This window comes from Orcinus orca, chromosome 15, assembly GCF_937001465.1.
Source record: "Orcinus orca chromosome 15, mOrcOrc1.1, whole genome shotgun sequence".
Taxonomy (NCBI): domain Eukaryota; kingdom Metazoa; phylum Chordata; class Mammalia; order Artiodactyla; family Delphinidae; genus Orcinus; species Orcinus orca.
The window spans coordinates 43,059,411-43,077,217 of record NC_064573.1 but is presented as its reverse complement, the minus strand read 5'-3'; the positions used below and the strand labels follow the sequence as shown (position 1 = coordinate 43,077,217).

The 17,807-nt window shown below is 43.9% G+C and overlaps 1 protein-coding gene across 5 annotated transcripts in view; it reads right to left on the bottom strand.

Moving 5' to 3' along the window:
• The window catches only part of B4GALT6 (beta-1,4-galactosyltransferase 6), a 66,699-nt gene extending 49,674 nt beyond the window's left edge, over positions 1-17,025 (bottom strand). The window contains exon 1 of one of the 5 annotated variants that reach the window (XM_049698150.1): positions 15,858-17,025. In XM_049698150.1, the coding sequence (XP_049554107.1) occupies positions 15,858-15,972 (115 nt within the window). In that variant the 5' untranslated portion in view covers positions 15,973-17,025. Of the gene's footprint in view, positions 1-7,687; positions 7,879-15,857 lie in introns of those variants that run through there. The other 4 variants (XM_049698149.1, XM_049698152.1, XM_049698153.1 and 1 more) reach the window with 4 other exon arrangements.
• Between the last annotated feature and the right edge of the window lie 782 nt (positions 17,026-17,807).

Genomic DNA, 17,807 nt, shown 5'->3' with positions numbered 1-17,807 from the left:
AAAATATCAGGTAACAAAACCGTTAAGAAAATGTATCACTGATGGCACCTGTGACAAAGGTGAATCATTTACCAAAAGACTGCATTTACCATTCATTAGATGGATGGAGAAGAAATAAAGTGAGACACCAAGCTCTCCAAATGGAAATCTATTAGTTTATTTTAAATCATTCACAGCTAACTGAGTTACATTCCTTAGGTTAATAGTCCTCACAGGTTTAATCCCTAAAGATCAAAACCCATTAAGGAATGAAGCTGTGTTTAAACAGAGGCATTGTTAACAGGAGCAAGGCCATGTGTCAGAGTTTCAAGGCCCAAGAAACCAGCACTGAATGGTCCAGACTGTCTGATTACCAAACATCATGAAAGTCCAGTAATCCACACTCAAGTAACTATACTTGCCTGCTAATTATCATTACTATAAAACATAATATCTTATTGGCAAGCCTGGAAATCCTGGTCTAAAATTTCTATTCCAACTTACAAGAGACTACATTTCAGAAAACAAAGAGGGAAATCTTTCCCATCCTTGCCCTTTGGTCTCAAGACAACTCAGAAACACACTAAAAACTACCACTGGTTAATTAAAATGATGCCATGTTCTCTAATTTAGTTCATTTGCTATTTGCCTCTGCATTGTGAGACATAAATTTAACTTCTTTACCTAGTCTGTTTTCCAGGGGGGGACAACTACAACTTAAAGGAAAAAAACTTTCAAAAATCAACAGTTTACAACAGCTTCTAGGCATCCTACCCTGGGTTTGTGTGGAAAGATTTATGAACATGCCTCATTCTCAACTTAATAAAACTAAGGAGTACATTTGCCATAGAGCTGTGTCTCTCTACCTCTTTCCACACGCAGCTTTGTTCACTGAAAGCACGCTGTGTATTCAAGCCAAGGAGACTGTGCCGTCTGCAGTGATCTGGAAAGGCTTCCTAAGCACTGAAGGACTCAAATACAACATCCCTCTGATCCCGACATCCATGTTTCTAATCGTCACAATCTCCAGGTCCTTTAACAAAACCAGAAGTCAACTACAGAGCTGACTGTGAGGGAGACTGTGTTGGTTAGGCATTCTCACACGCAGCTATAAACGCAGTGCTGGAGCTAAGAAAGACAAGGTACAAATACAATTTGCGGAGACACTCACACAAAAGTAAAAGTAGGAACCATGGTGGTGAATTACCACAGGAAAAATTATCTAGAAAGGAGATAAGAAGGTGAAGTTCAGACCACAAATAGGAGACACAAAGATAAAAGACCCCGAGATGAATTAATCTGAGCTTGAACATGGTGAAGAAGTCACTGGACAAAAGAAAAGGGAACGGTCAACCATGTCAAATGTCACCACACAGGCTAACAAGAAAGACTAAAACACAATAGCTTAGAAAATAAAAAAAACTAATACCTAGTGCATACTCTACTGGGCATCCTTAGAAGTTCCTTACATAAACTAATCTATGTAACCCTTACAAGCAATCCTATAAGCTAGGTACTAATATTCCCATTTTACAGATAAGGAAATTGAAGCATGGAGTTAAGGGACTTGCTCAAGGTCACACAGTTATTGGCAAGTAGTGGAGCTAGAATTCACCCCCTGCAGTCAGCTCCAGCAACCCAGCTCTTCACCACCAACCCAGTTAGCCTTGAAAAAAGCTATTAGATCACGGTCAACCTTCAAGAGAGCAGTTTCACCCAAATAATGGAAACAAAAGGAAACTAGTAAGGAGTTGAGTGGATAAAGTGGAAGCAGTCCAGTTTTAGAACAGGTAAGTGAGAGCAAGGTCAAGGGAAGTTTTCTTGTAACAGGAGGGACCTGAGCATGCCTGTGGCCTGAGTGGAAGGAGGAAAGATGAATTTTAAAGCGAAGGCACTAAGAGAAGTAAGAGGAAGGAGGGAGAAGCACATTTCCGTCGATAGGACAGTATAAGCAGAGGCTGTGAGGTGCACAGCTGCAAAGGATATACAGGGATAAGCGATCCAACTTGAATAGTGTTGGCAGCAATGGAAAATAAGTTATAGAGGTCCAAATGGACGAATGGGGTGAAAAAACAAAGAAGAGGGGACTAGAGCTCATTGTGAAGATGAGAAGTAACATTAATGAACGTGAGAAAGTGCCAGACGTGGAAGGTTAGAAAGACTGGGGTCGGGAGAGAGAGCACACCACAGACATGGGGACACCCAGGCATGGTCAAGCAAGGAAAGATGGAAGACGAGAAGCAGACTACCTGATGGTCACCACAGGACGCCAGCAGGGGCAAAGCGGAGCAGAAACGCTCTGAATTGAGCATAACCGCGGAAAGCATCCCAGGGGGGCAGAATGTTGGAAAGCACAGATTTCTGAAGGGAAGGGAAAGGAATTAACATTGAGTAACTACATTCATCAGGCACTGAGCTAAATGCCATATATAAATATACTTAAACACACATATAATTACATTTCACTTAATTCTTATGTAACAGGTTGAATGGAGGCCCCCAAAGATGTGTGCACATCCTAATTCCCAGAACCTGTCAACGTTATCTTATTTGGAAAGGGAGTCTTTGCAGAGGTAATTAAGTTAAGGATCTCGAGATGAGGAGATCACCCTGGATTATCTGGGTTAGCCCTAAATCCAACGGCAAGTGCACATACAACAGAAAGGCAGAGGGAGGTTTTTACACACACACACATACACACACACACACACACACACGAGAAAGCAATGTGAGGATGGAGGCAGAGATTGGAGTGACCTGGCCACCAGCCTAGGAAGCCAAGGAATGCCAACAGGCACCCAAAGCTGGAGACAAGGAAGGATTCTCCCCTAGAGCCTCCAGAGGGTGCACAGCCCTGCCAACTCCTTGATTTCAAATTTCTGGCCAACTGGAATAGAGTGTGGTAACGTGTACGGCAGCCCTAGGAAACGAATACACCACCCCAGGATACAGGTACAGCTTTCCCCATTATGAGATCAGAAAACAAACTCAGAAGTTACACAGCTGGAATTTTTAAAAATCAAGATTCAAGCACTGGTCTGAATGACCCTGAGGGGCAGCTATTTGGAAGAAGCAATGGCTTCTTCTAGAGGAGAGAGAGGGGCTAAGAAAAAGAAAAACCTTCAACGTAAAAAGTTATGAGGGAAGTGACAACAGGAGGGATAAACAGATTTCAACTAATGCGAGGAGGAAGTCAGAAGGGGCACTTCAAAGTCACAGGAGAGAAAACGGTTTCCCATATAATCCACAGAACACATAAGGAAATAAACAATATGGATAAAGGCAAAACACTGCATGTAGACATCCCTTGACAGTAACCACAGATATCTGAATCAGGTATTCTCTGAATTTCTAAGAACTCACAATAATCTATTTCACATGCTTGTAAGTTTTCTTCTTTCCACATCTAGCCCCTTGTGCAACAAGTTTCCAGACATTACTCATGCAAGTTCGTAAAAGCTAAATATATCATCTCTAATAATAATACTGTAAACCCCAGGATGAGGCCACATGACATGCGAAATATAGTTCATACTTTGCCTAGGGCCAAAGTATTGCTTGAGTTAAAAACAAAAAGTAACAGACTTCTAGGCTGTGCCAGGCTGTAAAACAAATGATTCCCTTTATGTCAAAGCACTATTTAAACAGATCTCACTATTTAAACACTATCTTACCATGGTGATAATAATTCAAAGTCAGGTATGGGCTCAAGAAAATCTGCAGAGCAAATAATTACTAGCCTATAATATCCTCCTCCCTATCTTTCCAGTAAGTCACAGGCTGACTAATAAACAGAATGAAATAATTCTGTGGTCAGAATCTCATTTTATCAAGCAATAATGAATACAGTGATCACATACAGTACAGATCTATTTCAGATCTCAGCCAACAGCTCAAGCTTTGCTGATGTAGACACCAAAAATTAACAAAAAATTCTTTCCAACAGGTACTTTTACCACTTCCACTCTGCATTTCAACAGTTTTAAGTTATTTGAGGGTATTACTTGTGTTTGAATACTGATCAAAGTTAAATGTTTTTGAATAAAATTTGACTTTTCCAACAGTCTTATTAAAGACGTTCAGGGTAGAGACGTGTTTATTCAATAAATATTTGTTGAATAACTACCAACTGCCAAGCAGTACCAGAAACTAAGAAGCCGTGGGGGTTCCTCTGTAAAAACCAAAATCCTGAAAAAGAATAAACTGCCTAAAACATCGGAATTACTTCTACAACAACCAGACCATCAGTTCAGCCTAGTTTAAACTCAGCTGAAAATTCAAAAACTAGACTCTGAACACATGATCTAACACACGATAGCTCTCAGCACTGTCATTTGTTAATTCACTGTTATTCACTTAAACACATAGCCTCTTTAAAGCATGACTGAAGCCTGAAGAGTTGAGCTATAAACCACATTAGAGAAAAGTAGAATCAGGAGGAAATGAGGGAATCAGGGAAGGAAAAATGCAGACAATTACATTTTTAATCTAATCAGTAAGGAAACTTACCTAATGAAATTACCGACTAAAAGATGAAACCATAAATAAACACATCCAGGAAACATTATAAATCTGCTGAAAATGAATGATTTCAGAAGACATTTAAAGTGAATGCGAAATGAACCTCTACCCGCTTAAGAATGCTATCTTGAGAAAAAATAAAAGGGAGACCTATTTGAACTATGTTTTACAACCATCCCCAATTTCCCTGTGTTTTCACAATTAAAATATCTTTCATAATTTCAACTTACTTAATCATGAAAGTAAGTATAACAGGCAGGAGAAAGGGGACACAGCATGGGAAATGAATTTCAAAGATTTCCAAAGCTAGAGCATATTTTCAAATCTAAAAACAAGGCATCTTCTCATTCTCTACCACTGGTCTCTTTTCAAAGATTTATTTTTATTTATTTATTTTATTTTATTTTTTGGCTGCGCCGGGTCTTAGCTGCAGCACGCGGGATCTTTTAGTCATTGCATGCAGACTTCTTAGTTGTGGCATTCAGGATCTAGCTCCCCGACCGGGGATCGAACACAGGCCCCCTGCGTTGGGAGTGCAGAGTCTTACCCACTGGACTGCCAGGGAAGTCCCTACCACTGGTCTCTTGATTCAAATGAAAATAAAGTCCAAGTTCTCTTCCTCCAAGTCAAACTGGAAATTGCACTATAATTAGAAGTCACAATATCTGAGCGATTAACTTAATTACCAGCAAGGCAATATATATAAATGATTTCAGTAAAGAATTATTAACACTAGCAAGCTCCAAATATTTAAAAATAAAGAAAGAGATAATATTTCAATTAAGATATCATGGTATAGTAACAAACCTCATAGAGCTGCTTAGCTATGAAAATATTATAAAGACTTTTATAAGTCTTTTGTTTTGAAATTACTTCCATTGGCTAACATGTAATGCCACATGCTTTACTAACTTTTACTGACCTTGTTAAGTGAATTACAGTATATCTTTCTAATAATTAAAAATACTAAATAACAAATTTAGGATCAACCTATAACTCAATCACATAGTCAGTGCAGACTCATAAAGAAACACATGATCCTGGTTGTCTTAAACAACCTGTCTGTCCATTCTGCCCATTTCCATTCTGGAGGAAAAAAATTCTTCACCGTGATAGTCATTTCTGTCTCCAGTAAAACATGATGCTATAAACAAATTAATCCGTTTTTTAACAGGTAAGATCAGTTCTATGAAAGATCAAATGATATGAGATAACCAGTCTAAAAAGTAAAACTATTTAGCACTAAATTATTTCCCAACCATTTGGGGTATTTGTCAGAAATAAGTTCCCAGGGGCTTCCCTGGTGGTGCAGTGGTTGAGAATTCGCCTGCCAATGCAGGGGACACGGCTTCGAGCCCTGGTCCAGGAAGATCCCACATGCTGTGGAGCAACTAAGCCCGTGCACCACAACTACTGAGCCTGTGCTCTAGAGCCTGCGAGCCACAACTACTGAGCCCATGTGCCACAACTACTGAAGCCCACGTGCCTAGAGCCCGTGCTCCACAACAAGAGAAGCCACTGCAACGAGAAGCCTGTGCACCGCAAGGGAGAGTAGCCCCTGCTCACTGCAACTAGAGAAAGCCCGCGTGCAGCAACGAAGACCCAATGCAGCCAAAAATAAAATAAATAAGATAAATTTAAAAAGAAAAGAAATAAGTTCCCAGGGTCCAGAATTACCTGAAGTATTAATTAAAAATCAACCAGGATCACAATCAGAATATCTGGTGATAAGACCTGGGTTGCCTTAGGTTAAGGCTTAAGCACCTTCATGTTTGAAAATTGAAAAACCATTCTCTAAACATCATTAACATTTGTTAACAAGCAAAAAAGTAGAAGCTTTCATAATTAGTTTAACTTATACCAAATACATCCTCTTTTATACAGCTTTCTAATTTACGAACGATTCATTCAGACAACGAAGAATCTATGTTTCATCCCTAACGAACATACAACACAAAGACCTCGTAGAGCCAAAGACTTTTACTAACTCGAGAAAATTAATCATGAAAACAAAGATACGAACAGGAAGTCATACTTACTACGCCTCTGGAGAAAAAAAGTTAATTACAAATTTGAGATTTATGTTTTCCTAAACATTTTGCCGTGCCACATAGCCAAAAATAAAACTGACAAACATCCTTTAAGCTATCTTTCCTATTTTAACTGAGGAGGGTTTTTGCTGTGGTTTAAACTGAACTCTGTCAAGTTCTGCCATGACGGAAAACAAGTATGCCCATGAAACAGAACAAATTAAGTCGGCCCAGTATAGGATATACGTGCTAGAGAGAAATAAAATTGGGGTGCTACCTGAAACTCTCCAGTGGGCCCAAGACATGAGTAAAAATACCTAGTAATAACTAGAGTAAACCATTTTCCATGGCATTGTAGGTATCCTCAGAAAACCTTTTAACCTTCAATGGACCCAATCTTCAACTCGAATCACAATATTACTCATATATTATTCTCTTTGTTATCATCCTGACAACAGGCAGAAGTGGAAAGAAAAGACTTTATAAATATTCAATCACCGGAGCCTCTGGGAATCAAAAAAAGAAAAAGAGATTCAGATGGAAAAGGAGAAAAAAGAGAAGACAAGGGAGAAAGAGCTGGGGGCAGGCTGCTCTGATTAAACTGGTAAAAAAAAAAAAGTGCAGTCCAAGCAGTGGTGACAAGAGCTAGCATGGTCTAAGGCGGCCAGGAAAATGGACCGGAAGGAGAAAACTGTAAACACACAAAGCCGGAGGGGCTCTCTATTCTCCAGAACTCCCAAATAGGACCTAGGAAATCCAAGTTCTAGAAAAATCTCTCCACAACGTACCTCCTTCTCACCACCTCCACATTTTCACTCAGGTTAAGACAAACATGAGGGGCAGGCTGGAAAGGGAAAAGGAGTCACAAAGGCAGGTGGGTAGAAGTGGGCACAGGTGGAAGAGGGAGAGGGCTGCAGAGATGAACACAGTGCCGAGGAAACGAGGGCAAGGGGCTGAGAAGCCTGTCCGGTCCCCCAAGCAAAGCACCTTCTCCAGCCTTAACCTGTGGTCATCTACTCTCAGCTGGAGAACAGGTTACGAAAGGAACGCTTAGCAGGCCGCTTATTTTGTTGTTTACAGCTCAGTTAGAATGGTCTGGTTTGGCTACTTTACAAAGAGCGGAAAACCTGCCCCGTAATTACGCTCACTGCTCTCACTCTATCCAGAAGAGTCTCCTCTCTTCTCCGTGGGGTATTCCTTAAAGCTGAAGAAGACACAGGTCATATGTCCCCCAAATCTTCAATGTTCCAGGGCAACTCAGGCACAGAAATCCCAAGGGGCACAGTTCAGCTTTTCCAAAAATCATCCACTTCAGTTCTTCCAACAACAATGCGTGAGACTCTGGGCAAGTGGTGATCTTTAGGGGCCTTTCCTTCTCTTCCTTTACAACAAGGCCATACCTCTGGAATCTTGCTCCTGGGGCTTCTCTGCACACAGCTCTGGCTCCAGAGCCAAGGCCTCTGTGTCCAAAGTTCCCATGGCCCGGGGCCCTCAGACAGAGGGGCTCCGGTGGGGAGAGGCTTAGCCACAGCTGCAACCACCAGAGCCTAACGCCATGCGCACAAGCGTATGTGTCCTGAGAAGCTTCGCAGTACATCCTGTGATAAACAGGCTGGTCACAAGATGGGTAAGGAAATTACTCACCCTCTATACATGTAACACTGCCCCGAGAGGAAAATGCATTCTGTTCCCAACAAAATTCCAAATAGTATTTGGAATACCTACCAATACAGAGACGACAAACCTAGATTAGGCGTTTCTCTTTTTAAGGTATCCACAGACACGGCTATTTTTACCTTTAATAAACATTAAAAAGTAGTAATGATAAACACTGCCGCAGAATAAATGCGTCACTACCTCATTCTGCCACGTTGTTTAATAGACGTCAAATTTAATAGACGTCAAATTACCTTATAAAATGGTAACAAGGAGAATGGTATTTAGCATTGTCAGATTTCAATCAATCAATATCCCCTTCAAAAATACCTAATTTCCCACAAGGTCATAGGATTTAGATTCACTCATGCTGAAACAATATAGCTGAGTTAACAGATACGCTCAAGAATGGCAACCAGAGAATAAAATAATAAAAATAAAAGAATGGCAACCTGACGGCGGTAAGCAGCCTCTGAGAAGGCTCCCCTGCCCCTTGAGTGTGCACTGGACCTAGAGACTCTTTTCTGACAAAGAAAATATGGCGAAAGCAATGGGGCTGGGAGCTGCCCAATGGAGAGGTGCCAGGGCAAGGAACTGAGTGAGGCCTCCAGACGATAACCTGAGAAGAAGCAAAGTCCTCAGTCCAACAACCCTCAGGGAACAGAATCCTGCCCAGATGAATATGGGTGAACTTGGAAGCGGATCCTCCCCCAGTGGAGCCTCCAACCACAGCCCTGAGCTACACTCTGTAGCCGAGTAAGATACCTTGAACCAGAGGCATCCAGCCAAACCGTGTCCAGGTTCCTGGCCACTGAAACGATGAGATAAAACATGTTTGTTGGTTTAAGACCCTCAATTTGGAGGTAATTTGTTAGAAAGTAATAGATAACTAACACACTGACCAATCCTGGCATTTTCTCCACTGTTCCTCATCCCCTGACAGCCCCTCCATATTCTTCCAAGGCGTCTAACATCCAACACTAGAATGGTATTGATGAGTGGGCAGGGAAGAGAACGAACTGGAGCTGCCACACCAAAAGCAGTGATTTAATCGGAAACAGTCACTCAACAACCCTTCACTAAGCCTCTAGTATGTGCCAAGGTAGAAACCGAATCTCTTAACCTAGTCTAGGAAACAGTTTATACTAACATTTGTTCACGTAAACAGAGCCGCTCACTCTAAGAGCTCAGTCACCCACCTTATTAGGTATGCATGTCCTCAACCTCCCTCTCCATATGCATCTAATTTTTGCTATCATGAACGCCTTTATCTCCTCTCCCATCTCCAAAATGAATCTACCCATATACTTGATCCCACTCCCCCTACCTGGTCTCCCTGATTCCAGAATTGCTGACTTTAATCCATCCACACCAGTACAGCCTAAGTACTTCTAAAATGCAAACCTGATCATGTCACTCTCCTACTTAAAATTTAAGCTCAGTGGTCTGACATTGTCCTCAGGCTGAAGTCCAAGTTCTCAAACCCAGCTTACAAGGTCCTCTATGGCTGGACCCGTATTTCTCTCTCTGGCTTCGGCCCACACTCCTCTCTGATTTCTATTCTTTAGCCCCCTACCCTTTTTCTTTTTTAAAAAAACTTTCCATTTCTCTCTCATCTCTTAGCCTTCAAATATCCCATTCCTACCTGAAGCACTTCTCCCCAGGCCCACCCTTTAATCACCTAACTTAAGCTTCTGGCCTCAGCTTAACCGCCCCTTCTCCCTGACGCCTAGTCTAGTGCCCCCATCCACCCATCCGGTGCCCCATAGCAAACTGCACTCCACACTCTCTTCCAGAATAGTTGCTCTGCAACTATGCGAATTTCCCACTGGCTACGAGCTCTATGAAGGCAGCGACCGTGTGGATTCTGCCCAGTGCAGAACCACAGACAAACATGTATGAATAAGTAAATGAATTAAGTCTTCCTAGATCATACGTTGTAATTTGTTCCCTTCCTCAAATCTTCAAACCGTGCCCTCACTCCCCAAGCATCCACATAAGCTCAGGTCTTCCCATCTTATAAGGCTCCTTTGATCCACTTTCATCTGACCTCTGATTTACAATCCAACCCAAGGCAGTCCAATCCAAGGCTAGGCAATCTGGCTGGTGCCCTATGACACCACAAAAACAGCTCTTGTAGTGGCTGTCACAGAGCTCCTACTTACCAAATCCATGATTCTCCTTCCAGACTTTACCCCACTAAACTATATATCCCACTGCAATGCTTGTTTTGCTGATCATCATTTTTATTTATTTACTTATTTTTGCGAAGGTCTCTCTTCACTTTCATGATCTCTCTCTCTTCCTTCATTTTCCTATTCCTATTTCTCCACGTGCCCTAGGCTGATGGATTTCATCTGTCGTCACCTTGCCTTCAGCCTCCACCAGCTGTCCTTGGGTAGCCATCTAAACTTTCCACAGTGTCAATCACACTGCTTCCCACTTAGGGCTGGGGAGTGAAAAAGGTAAAAGAGCCTCATGGGAAACCCTTCAAACTGCACTTGGGCTTCCTTCATATTCCAATTTAACCCCTATCATTCCACATTTAAGAGTAACTAACTTAGTGAGTCACTTCTGCTTGCACAAGTTAGTTTTATTAACTCAGGTGTGTCAGGGGAAAAATAGATATGTATCATTCACCTATATGCCGAAGACACCCAAATCTCTCTCCAGTTAGACATTTCTCCTGGGCTCTAAGCCCTTATGTCCATCTGCCTACCTACTGACAAGTTCTTCCTGGCTATCCTATAAGCGTCCCAACTCTATATCTCTAAAACCAAAATCGCCCCCTCAAGGCACTTGCCTTTCTATAGTCCCTACGACCCACAGCCTGGTTGTCTAAGCCAGAATACAAGCATTGTCTTCAAGCTTCTCCCTTTCCTTCAATCCCACTATTCACATCCTCTCCACTCTGCCCTGACCCAACTACAACCTTGATCAGGTTCGAATCTTCTATCACCTGAGCTACTGAAAAAACTTCCCACCTGGTCTCCCAGCCACTGGCTCTGCCCTCTGTAACCCACACTCCATGCAGAAGAACTGCTCTACAACAAAGGATTCCAGCATCCCCCTTTTCAGAACTTCTGATGTTTCCTGCTACTCACAAGACAAAAATATTAGCATGGGAAGCCTGACCAGTAAGAGAGGCCCAGAAAAAAGAAATACCCAACACGGTGGCCCAAACCAAAAGAACCCCCCAAAAGAGCCATGGTGACCAGAGAACTTGGTGAGGAAAGAAACCAGAAGGACCTTTGAAACACAAAGCAAATTGTAACAGCTCAGAAGTGCACAACCAGACTCACCTCGCCAGGAGGCTAAAGGGCTGCCATAAGAAAGCTACAGGCAACTAACAAGCTACTCTCTGAGCAAACTGAGAGAAACCCAGCCAGAACGTCGGGGGGACTCTGAGCAAGGACCTACTAAGCCACCCACTCCCACAACACACCCCCACGCCCTGCCCACCCATCCCCAGCTCCACCTGACCCAGCAGGGCACCAACCTCCTTGAGACCCAAAAAAGCAAAGCACATGGCCAGGTGATTCCTCAACGGGGCCACAGGAATTCACACCAAAGTGGCCCAACCGGACTCCACCTCTACGCAAAGAATAAGACAGCCTGAAAGCAAGTCTGACAAAGGTCAGGACCGTCAAATGGACAGTGAAATCTCCCACCCCCAGGGGAGCTGTGCAATCTCCCCCACAATACTGCCCCGCTGATTAAAGGCTCATCAACTTCTTTCTTAACCACAGACAGCTTTAATAAAGCTGTGTGAACCAAGGCCAGTTTCTCTCGGCCAGGAAGTTCAGGGACCCCAAGTGCCAGAACACGAGGCTGGGCAGGGGAGACCCGAGACTCTTCCCAATCTGGCCCATCTACCAACCCACGCCCTGGATGGTAGCCAGATGGAAATACTCCTATTTTCTGGAACCTACCTTTGCTCATGCTGTTCCCTCTGACTAGAGTCCCTTTGCTCAGTCCAGATAAATCCTATCCATCACCTCCTCTGGAAATCCTTAACCAGACCTCACTCCCCACGGCATGCTTTCTGAGGACCTGATGCAGCCCTTTCACGGCGCTCATCCCACTGTATGAGGGAAGGAACTCTGTCTTGGTCATCTTTTTTCCTCAAACAATGTCTAGCCTGTCTGAGGTGCTCTATTCGTGTTTGCTGAACGAATCTATAAGTCAGTTCACCTACTCCTTTGATACAATAGCAGGTAAATGACTATGTTGTGTTATACTGAAAACAGTTTCACACTAAATGGAACTCCATTTTCAATTCAGCCAAGGCAAGACCTTAGGGGAACACTGCACTCACCTTTTTGCAATCATGCACAAAAGTAGAAAGAGAATGAGAAAAAATTCAGGGCACCAGCCTCTACTGGGTGGGCTAGAGCCATGTGTCCATGGATTTCCAGGGTGGAGGGTGGTCTGCAGACCAATTTCCCTTAGTACTAAAGTTCCTAATATAAAGAAAGTTCCTGTGTTTCTTGCATGAATTAGAAATTTCAAGGAAAGTGTTTCAAATTATTCTTAAAATAATGAGCTTTGAGTTTGCTGGAATTCATTGCAGATTAAAATCCAAAGAGTCAAAAAGTTGTTGAGCCACATGAGAAAACATTGGAAACTAAACATATTCTGCTACCTACAACTGTGTGGTACTATCTTCTCAGAAGGAAGAGAGGGAGAGGAGAACACTGAGGAAGGAGACTAATAAGAGTAACTAAAATGACAGGACTGACTGCCTGGGGGAAGACACACGACAAAAATAGGTCTCTGGGCAAAAAACGTAGGAAAATACAATTGATGTCTACTAAACAGGTTGATGTGGATAGGATCAACATGGATTTTTTAACATAAGAGATTTGAAACATTTATTTAAGATCAATTAAAAAATGCTCTCTTACATAACATGTATTTTAGTCACAAGAAAATTCTGCCCCAAGATGTAATTCAGGCTAAAATATGAATTATTTCAAAAAGATTCTATGTATATCTAATGTAAACTAGTTATAAGAACCTAATTAGTTTGGGGTATGTCTCATTAATAAGAAATCTGTGATGCAGAGGTAGAAAATAAAACTTATGGTTACCAAGCGGGAAGCAGGGAGAGGGATAAACTGGGAGACTGGGATGGACACATACACACTACTATATATAAAACAAATAACAAGAGCCTACTGTACAGCACAGGGAACTCTACTCAATACTCTGTAATGACCTATATGGGAAAAGAATCTAAAAAAGAGTGGATAAATGTATATGTATAACTGAGAAGTAAAACAACATTGTAAATCGACTATACTCCAATAAAAATTAATTTAAAAAAGAAAAGAGAAAAAAGAAATCTGTGATGAAACGAGAAGTATGCATAAGGCATTTCTGCAGCATACCAAAGTACTGTGGTTGTCTTGAAAATCAAATTGTGCAATAGATCATTGCATTGTGAGCTGAACTAGCCACATTTTTTTCACGGAACACCATTTTTACTTAAAGGTACAACTGAAAAACTATGCTCATTTAGACTTCTGTATTTGACCTACATTTCCCCCAAAAAGAGCAAAATGAGCCTGACGCCTCAAGAAAAACTGACAGTATGTGTTACCAATGACAAAATTCAAGCTTTCAAGCAAAAATCTGAGTTTTGGAAAACTGCTTCTCAATAATTAAAAGTAAGGAGGGTTTTTTGCTGCTAAATAATGCTAGTTTAAGAAACAGATTCAGTTTAACAAACTGTTAACACTTCACAAGTTTTGGTTTTCATTCTTCTTACTGGCTTCAATCAATTTTTTTAAGTTATAAATTAGAAGACCCAAAAGAACAGAGTAGTTTAAATCATGTCAACCTAATTGCCTAGAAGGCAACCGCCAAAATTTTTATGCCATGTCAGTGATTGTTCTATGGCAAACATTAAGTATAGAAATAAGAAAGATATATTACTACTTCACATCAATTGAATTTTAAGAATCTACAGATAATATATTAATGCAATAACAAAAAATGGCTATCAAGTGAAAGCTGGAATTCTGATTTCCTTTGGTTAGCTTTTGGAGTAATTTTAATATGTTACTCAAAATACCAAGAAAGTAAGAAAATTGTTATCTAAGTGCAAAAAAAACTTCTCCAGAATCTCTCAAAGTTAAAATATCTCATAAAATAACATCCCCCAAAGATGTCCAACCTTTAAAGAGCTACATAAGAAAGTAAAAATTGCTGTAGAATGAGAAGTTAATTGATAAGACTTCCAAAATGGCAGAGAATTTTAAGAAAAAGCTTGCTGAATATTTTGGCTAACTACTCTCAAAGCCACTGAGCTATCACTGTCATTTCTACTACAGGCTTCAAGATGTATCCAATTTAGCCTAAAGAAAAAAACTGCATTAAAAGAAAATAATATGTTGAAATATTCATATTTTTTTCAAACTTTAACCCCAAACTTCTATTTCGGGATATCAAGGTTTCGACAATTTATGCCTTCTCAAGCATCATTCTGAGCTTATACGTTTTACTTGAACCTGAAAATTTAATCAAGTCACATAATTTTTAGGAAACACAACAGTCTTGATGAGGTTTGGTGAGGTCTGTTTCTTCCCTCCCCCCTGCAATCCACTGAAATAATCTACTACCATGTGAGACAATGCCCTGATAATAATTCCATCTTAAAATTCTGCAGGTGTTTTCACTCTGTAAGAGGCCATACATACATTTTTAGCTCACTCAGGGGAGAAATGGTACTGGTTCAAAAAACTACTAATGTCTAAAAAACAATGATAGGAGATGCACAATGTTACTAACTCATTTAACATTAAATACATAATAACCCGGAAGAACTCAGAAAAGTTCTGGAAATACAGTGTTTTAATATCCATATGAAGTTCAGATTTTTCGGTCATGAGAATGCCACACTGGCACCTTTTCAACCAGAGGGGCTGAGAAACCAGGATGTTTACTAAAGAGGCTAATTCAAGCAGATTACACAAAAGTGTATTTTGGACTAGAAACCAAAAGAAAAAATGGTAAATAGGTTCAAATTGTAAACTATCTTGCATAATTGTTAATTTAATCATCTTATCTCAGAATTCATCCTAACAGGTAGCAGAGGCTACCTACCCTTGCAAAGCAGACCCAAGCACACTGAACAATTGGAGCATTGTTTTTACTAGACAACTCATCGCCTAAAAATTCCTGAAGTGTGGCACAAATGTTCACTGACCCCATTCTAAAAAAGCGACCTAGAACACTACAACAGTACATTCTTGAACTCAATCACATTCCCTACTGTGGGTTCCTCCATCGTATTTTTACAACTAGTTAATATAGCTGAGAGTGTCTGAATAAAATTACGATTACTAAGTTTAAACTTAAAAACTTAATATTAAATGGATAAAGCTGTCACGAATACTCAAGAAAGCGACCAGGGCATCTCGGGCCATCACACCTTATTTTGCTCTGTCCACGTAACGCAGTCTTTAAGTTGTTTAAACGTGCATTGACAAAACTCACATGCCAAAGCCATGCCCCGAAGCAGTTTATGTGACAGGTCTGAAATCGCATTTCAAATAAAATGCTTTCTGCCGGGCCCCTGTTTATACAGCTTCCATCTCCCGTAAGTAACATGCTGCGTTTCCTTCACTGTGACCGTGGGAAGTGAGGGTGTGTCTCGGTGCTTACCGATGCCCGGAGCCACATAGATGAAGTAGAGGCAAGACGAGGAGAGGGAGAAGAAGAAGATGAAGGCGAGGAGGGAGCGATTGGAGACCCGCATCATCCGCCTGAGCACAGACATCTTCCTCTTCCCGGCCGGCAGCTCGGGCTGCGCTCTCAAGGCGGACTTGGGGGCACCGTCCAGGCCCTAAACTTCCATGAATGTGCTAAAAACCACAGGACTGCAGCGGGGTCCGCGCGGGGAGGATCTGGGATAGAGGGGCCAGAGCGGGAAGGAGGAGCGAGGAGGGAGCCGACGGAATGAATGAGAGGCGGGGGAGCCGGGGGAGGGGAAGAGTGGGAGGACGCGCGGGAAGGGGGGAGGGGACGCAGGGCAGGGAGCCCCGGGGACCAAATAACCCGAGGAGGCCGTGAAAGGGCGACGACCCGCGTTCGATACGCCAGGTAGCGGCGGGAGGAGGGGCTTTAAGTGGGGAGAGGTGCGGGCTGCGCGCCGCGGCGCCCCTGCGGAGAGGGCCGGCCGACTGCAGCAAGCCGGGCTCCCCCGCGGCTCCGGCTGCCCGCGCCCGCCGGGGTCCAGGTCGCGAAGCCCCTGCGCTCAGGGTCCGGGCAGCCCGCGCTTGGCAGGCCTGCGCCGCCTCCTCCTCGGGGCCGCGGCGTCTCGTGCCTGCGCGGGGCTAGCGTGGGCGCCGGGGCCGCAGCCGGCGCGCGCAACGCGCCGGGGCCCGCGGGGGCCCTAGGGGCAGAGGAGCTGGGCGCTCGCCAGCGCGCAGCCTCCTCCTCATGCCGCGCCGGGCCCCGGCGTCCCGCGGCGGCCGCGGGAGCCGAGCGCAGGCGAGGGCGACGTCCCGGCCAGCAGCGAGGGCGCTCCGGTTCCGGCTCCTGCCTCCGCCAGCTGTCCGCCCGGCCGCAAGGGCGGCAACCGCAGCAGCATTACCGCCGCCGGCCCGGGGTGAGGCGCCCCCGCCGGCGCCGCCCCCGCACGGCCCGCGGACACCAGGCGAAGAGCCGCGGGGTGAGTCGCGCGGCTGGCAGAGCCTAGGAGTCCGAAGAGGGGGAGGCCAGACGCCGTCGGAGCCGCGTCTGAGTCGCAGAAGAGGCGGGCCTGCGAGGGCGGGGGAGCCGCGGAGGAACACCGGGCACGCGGGCGGGATCGGAGACCCCCGGCGGCCCCACGCGCTAGCTCGGATCTGCAGGCGGCGCTGCGCCGGCCCTGAGGAAACCTGGAGGCTCCCGCCCACCCTTCCCCTCCCCTCGTCCGAAACACCGCGCCTTCTGATTGGCCTGCGCCGCACCGCGCCGAACAACCTGCCCCCTCCTCCCCGCGCCGGGACCGGCGCCCCGGCCGCCTCCTGCGTCACCGCCGTCCCCGCCCGCGCGGGGACCCCGGCGCCTCCAGTGCTGCAGGGGGCTGAGGGACGCGTCTTGAGCCTTGGATACGTTCCACTCTGGGGATCGATAATGAAAGATGCTGTGTCTTTATCTCGAGGAGGAAGCTTCTGTGGTGTAGTGTGCGTTCCTCCCAAAATACGCGCTCCGGGAACAAGGTGTTTTCCAGTACTAGATTAATGGAACCTCCCATCCCGCACTTTCTATAGAAACATACTGTCAGGATGTGATACGGATCTGTGTATATCTCTTATAATAGGACTTGCCTTCCCATCTGAAGGTGAGCACTGAATAGCCCTACTTTAGCTGTATCCGTTCAGACGGGGAGGAATAGACTTCTGTGCAGCCAATAGGCCCTTGAGCGCTGCAGCACCAACCAGCTTCAATGGGCAAATTGCTTTAATGCACCTCCTAGATCGTGGTCTACCCTTTGTTCAAAAGCTACTTTTTCCTACTAGCTGGTCCTTAGCTATATCGCATTTTTCCAACGTGTGTTTGTAGTTGTTTCTTTTGCAGCTAATCATGTAGAAAGTGGCTGGATGCCCCCTACTGCCATTATTTGCTATT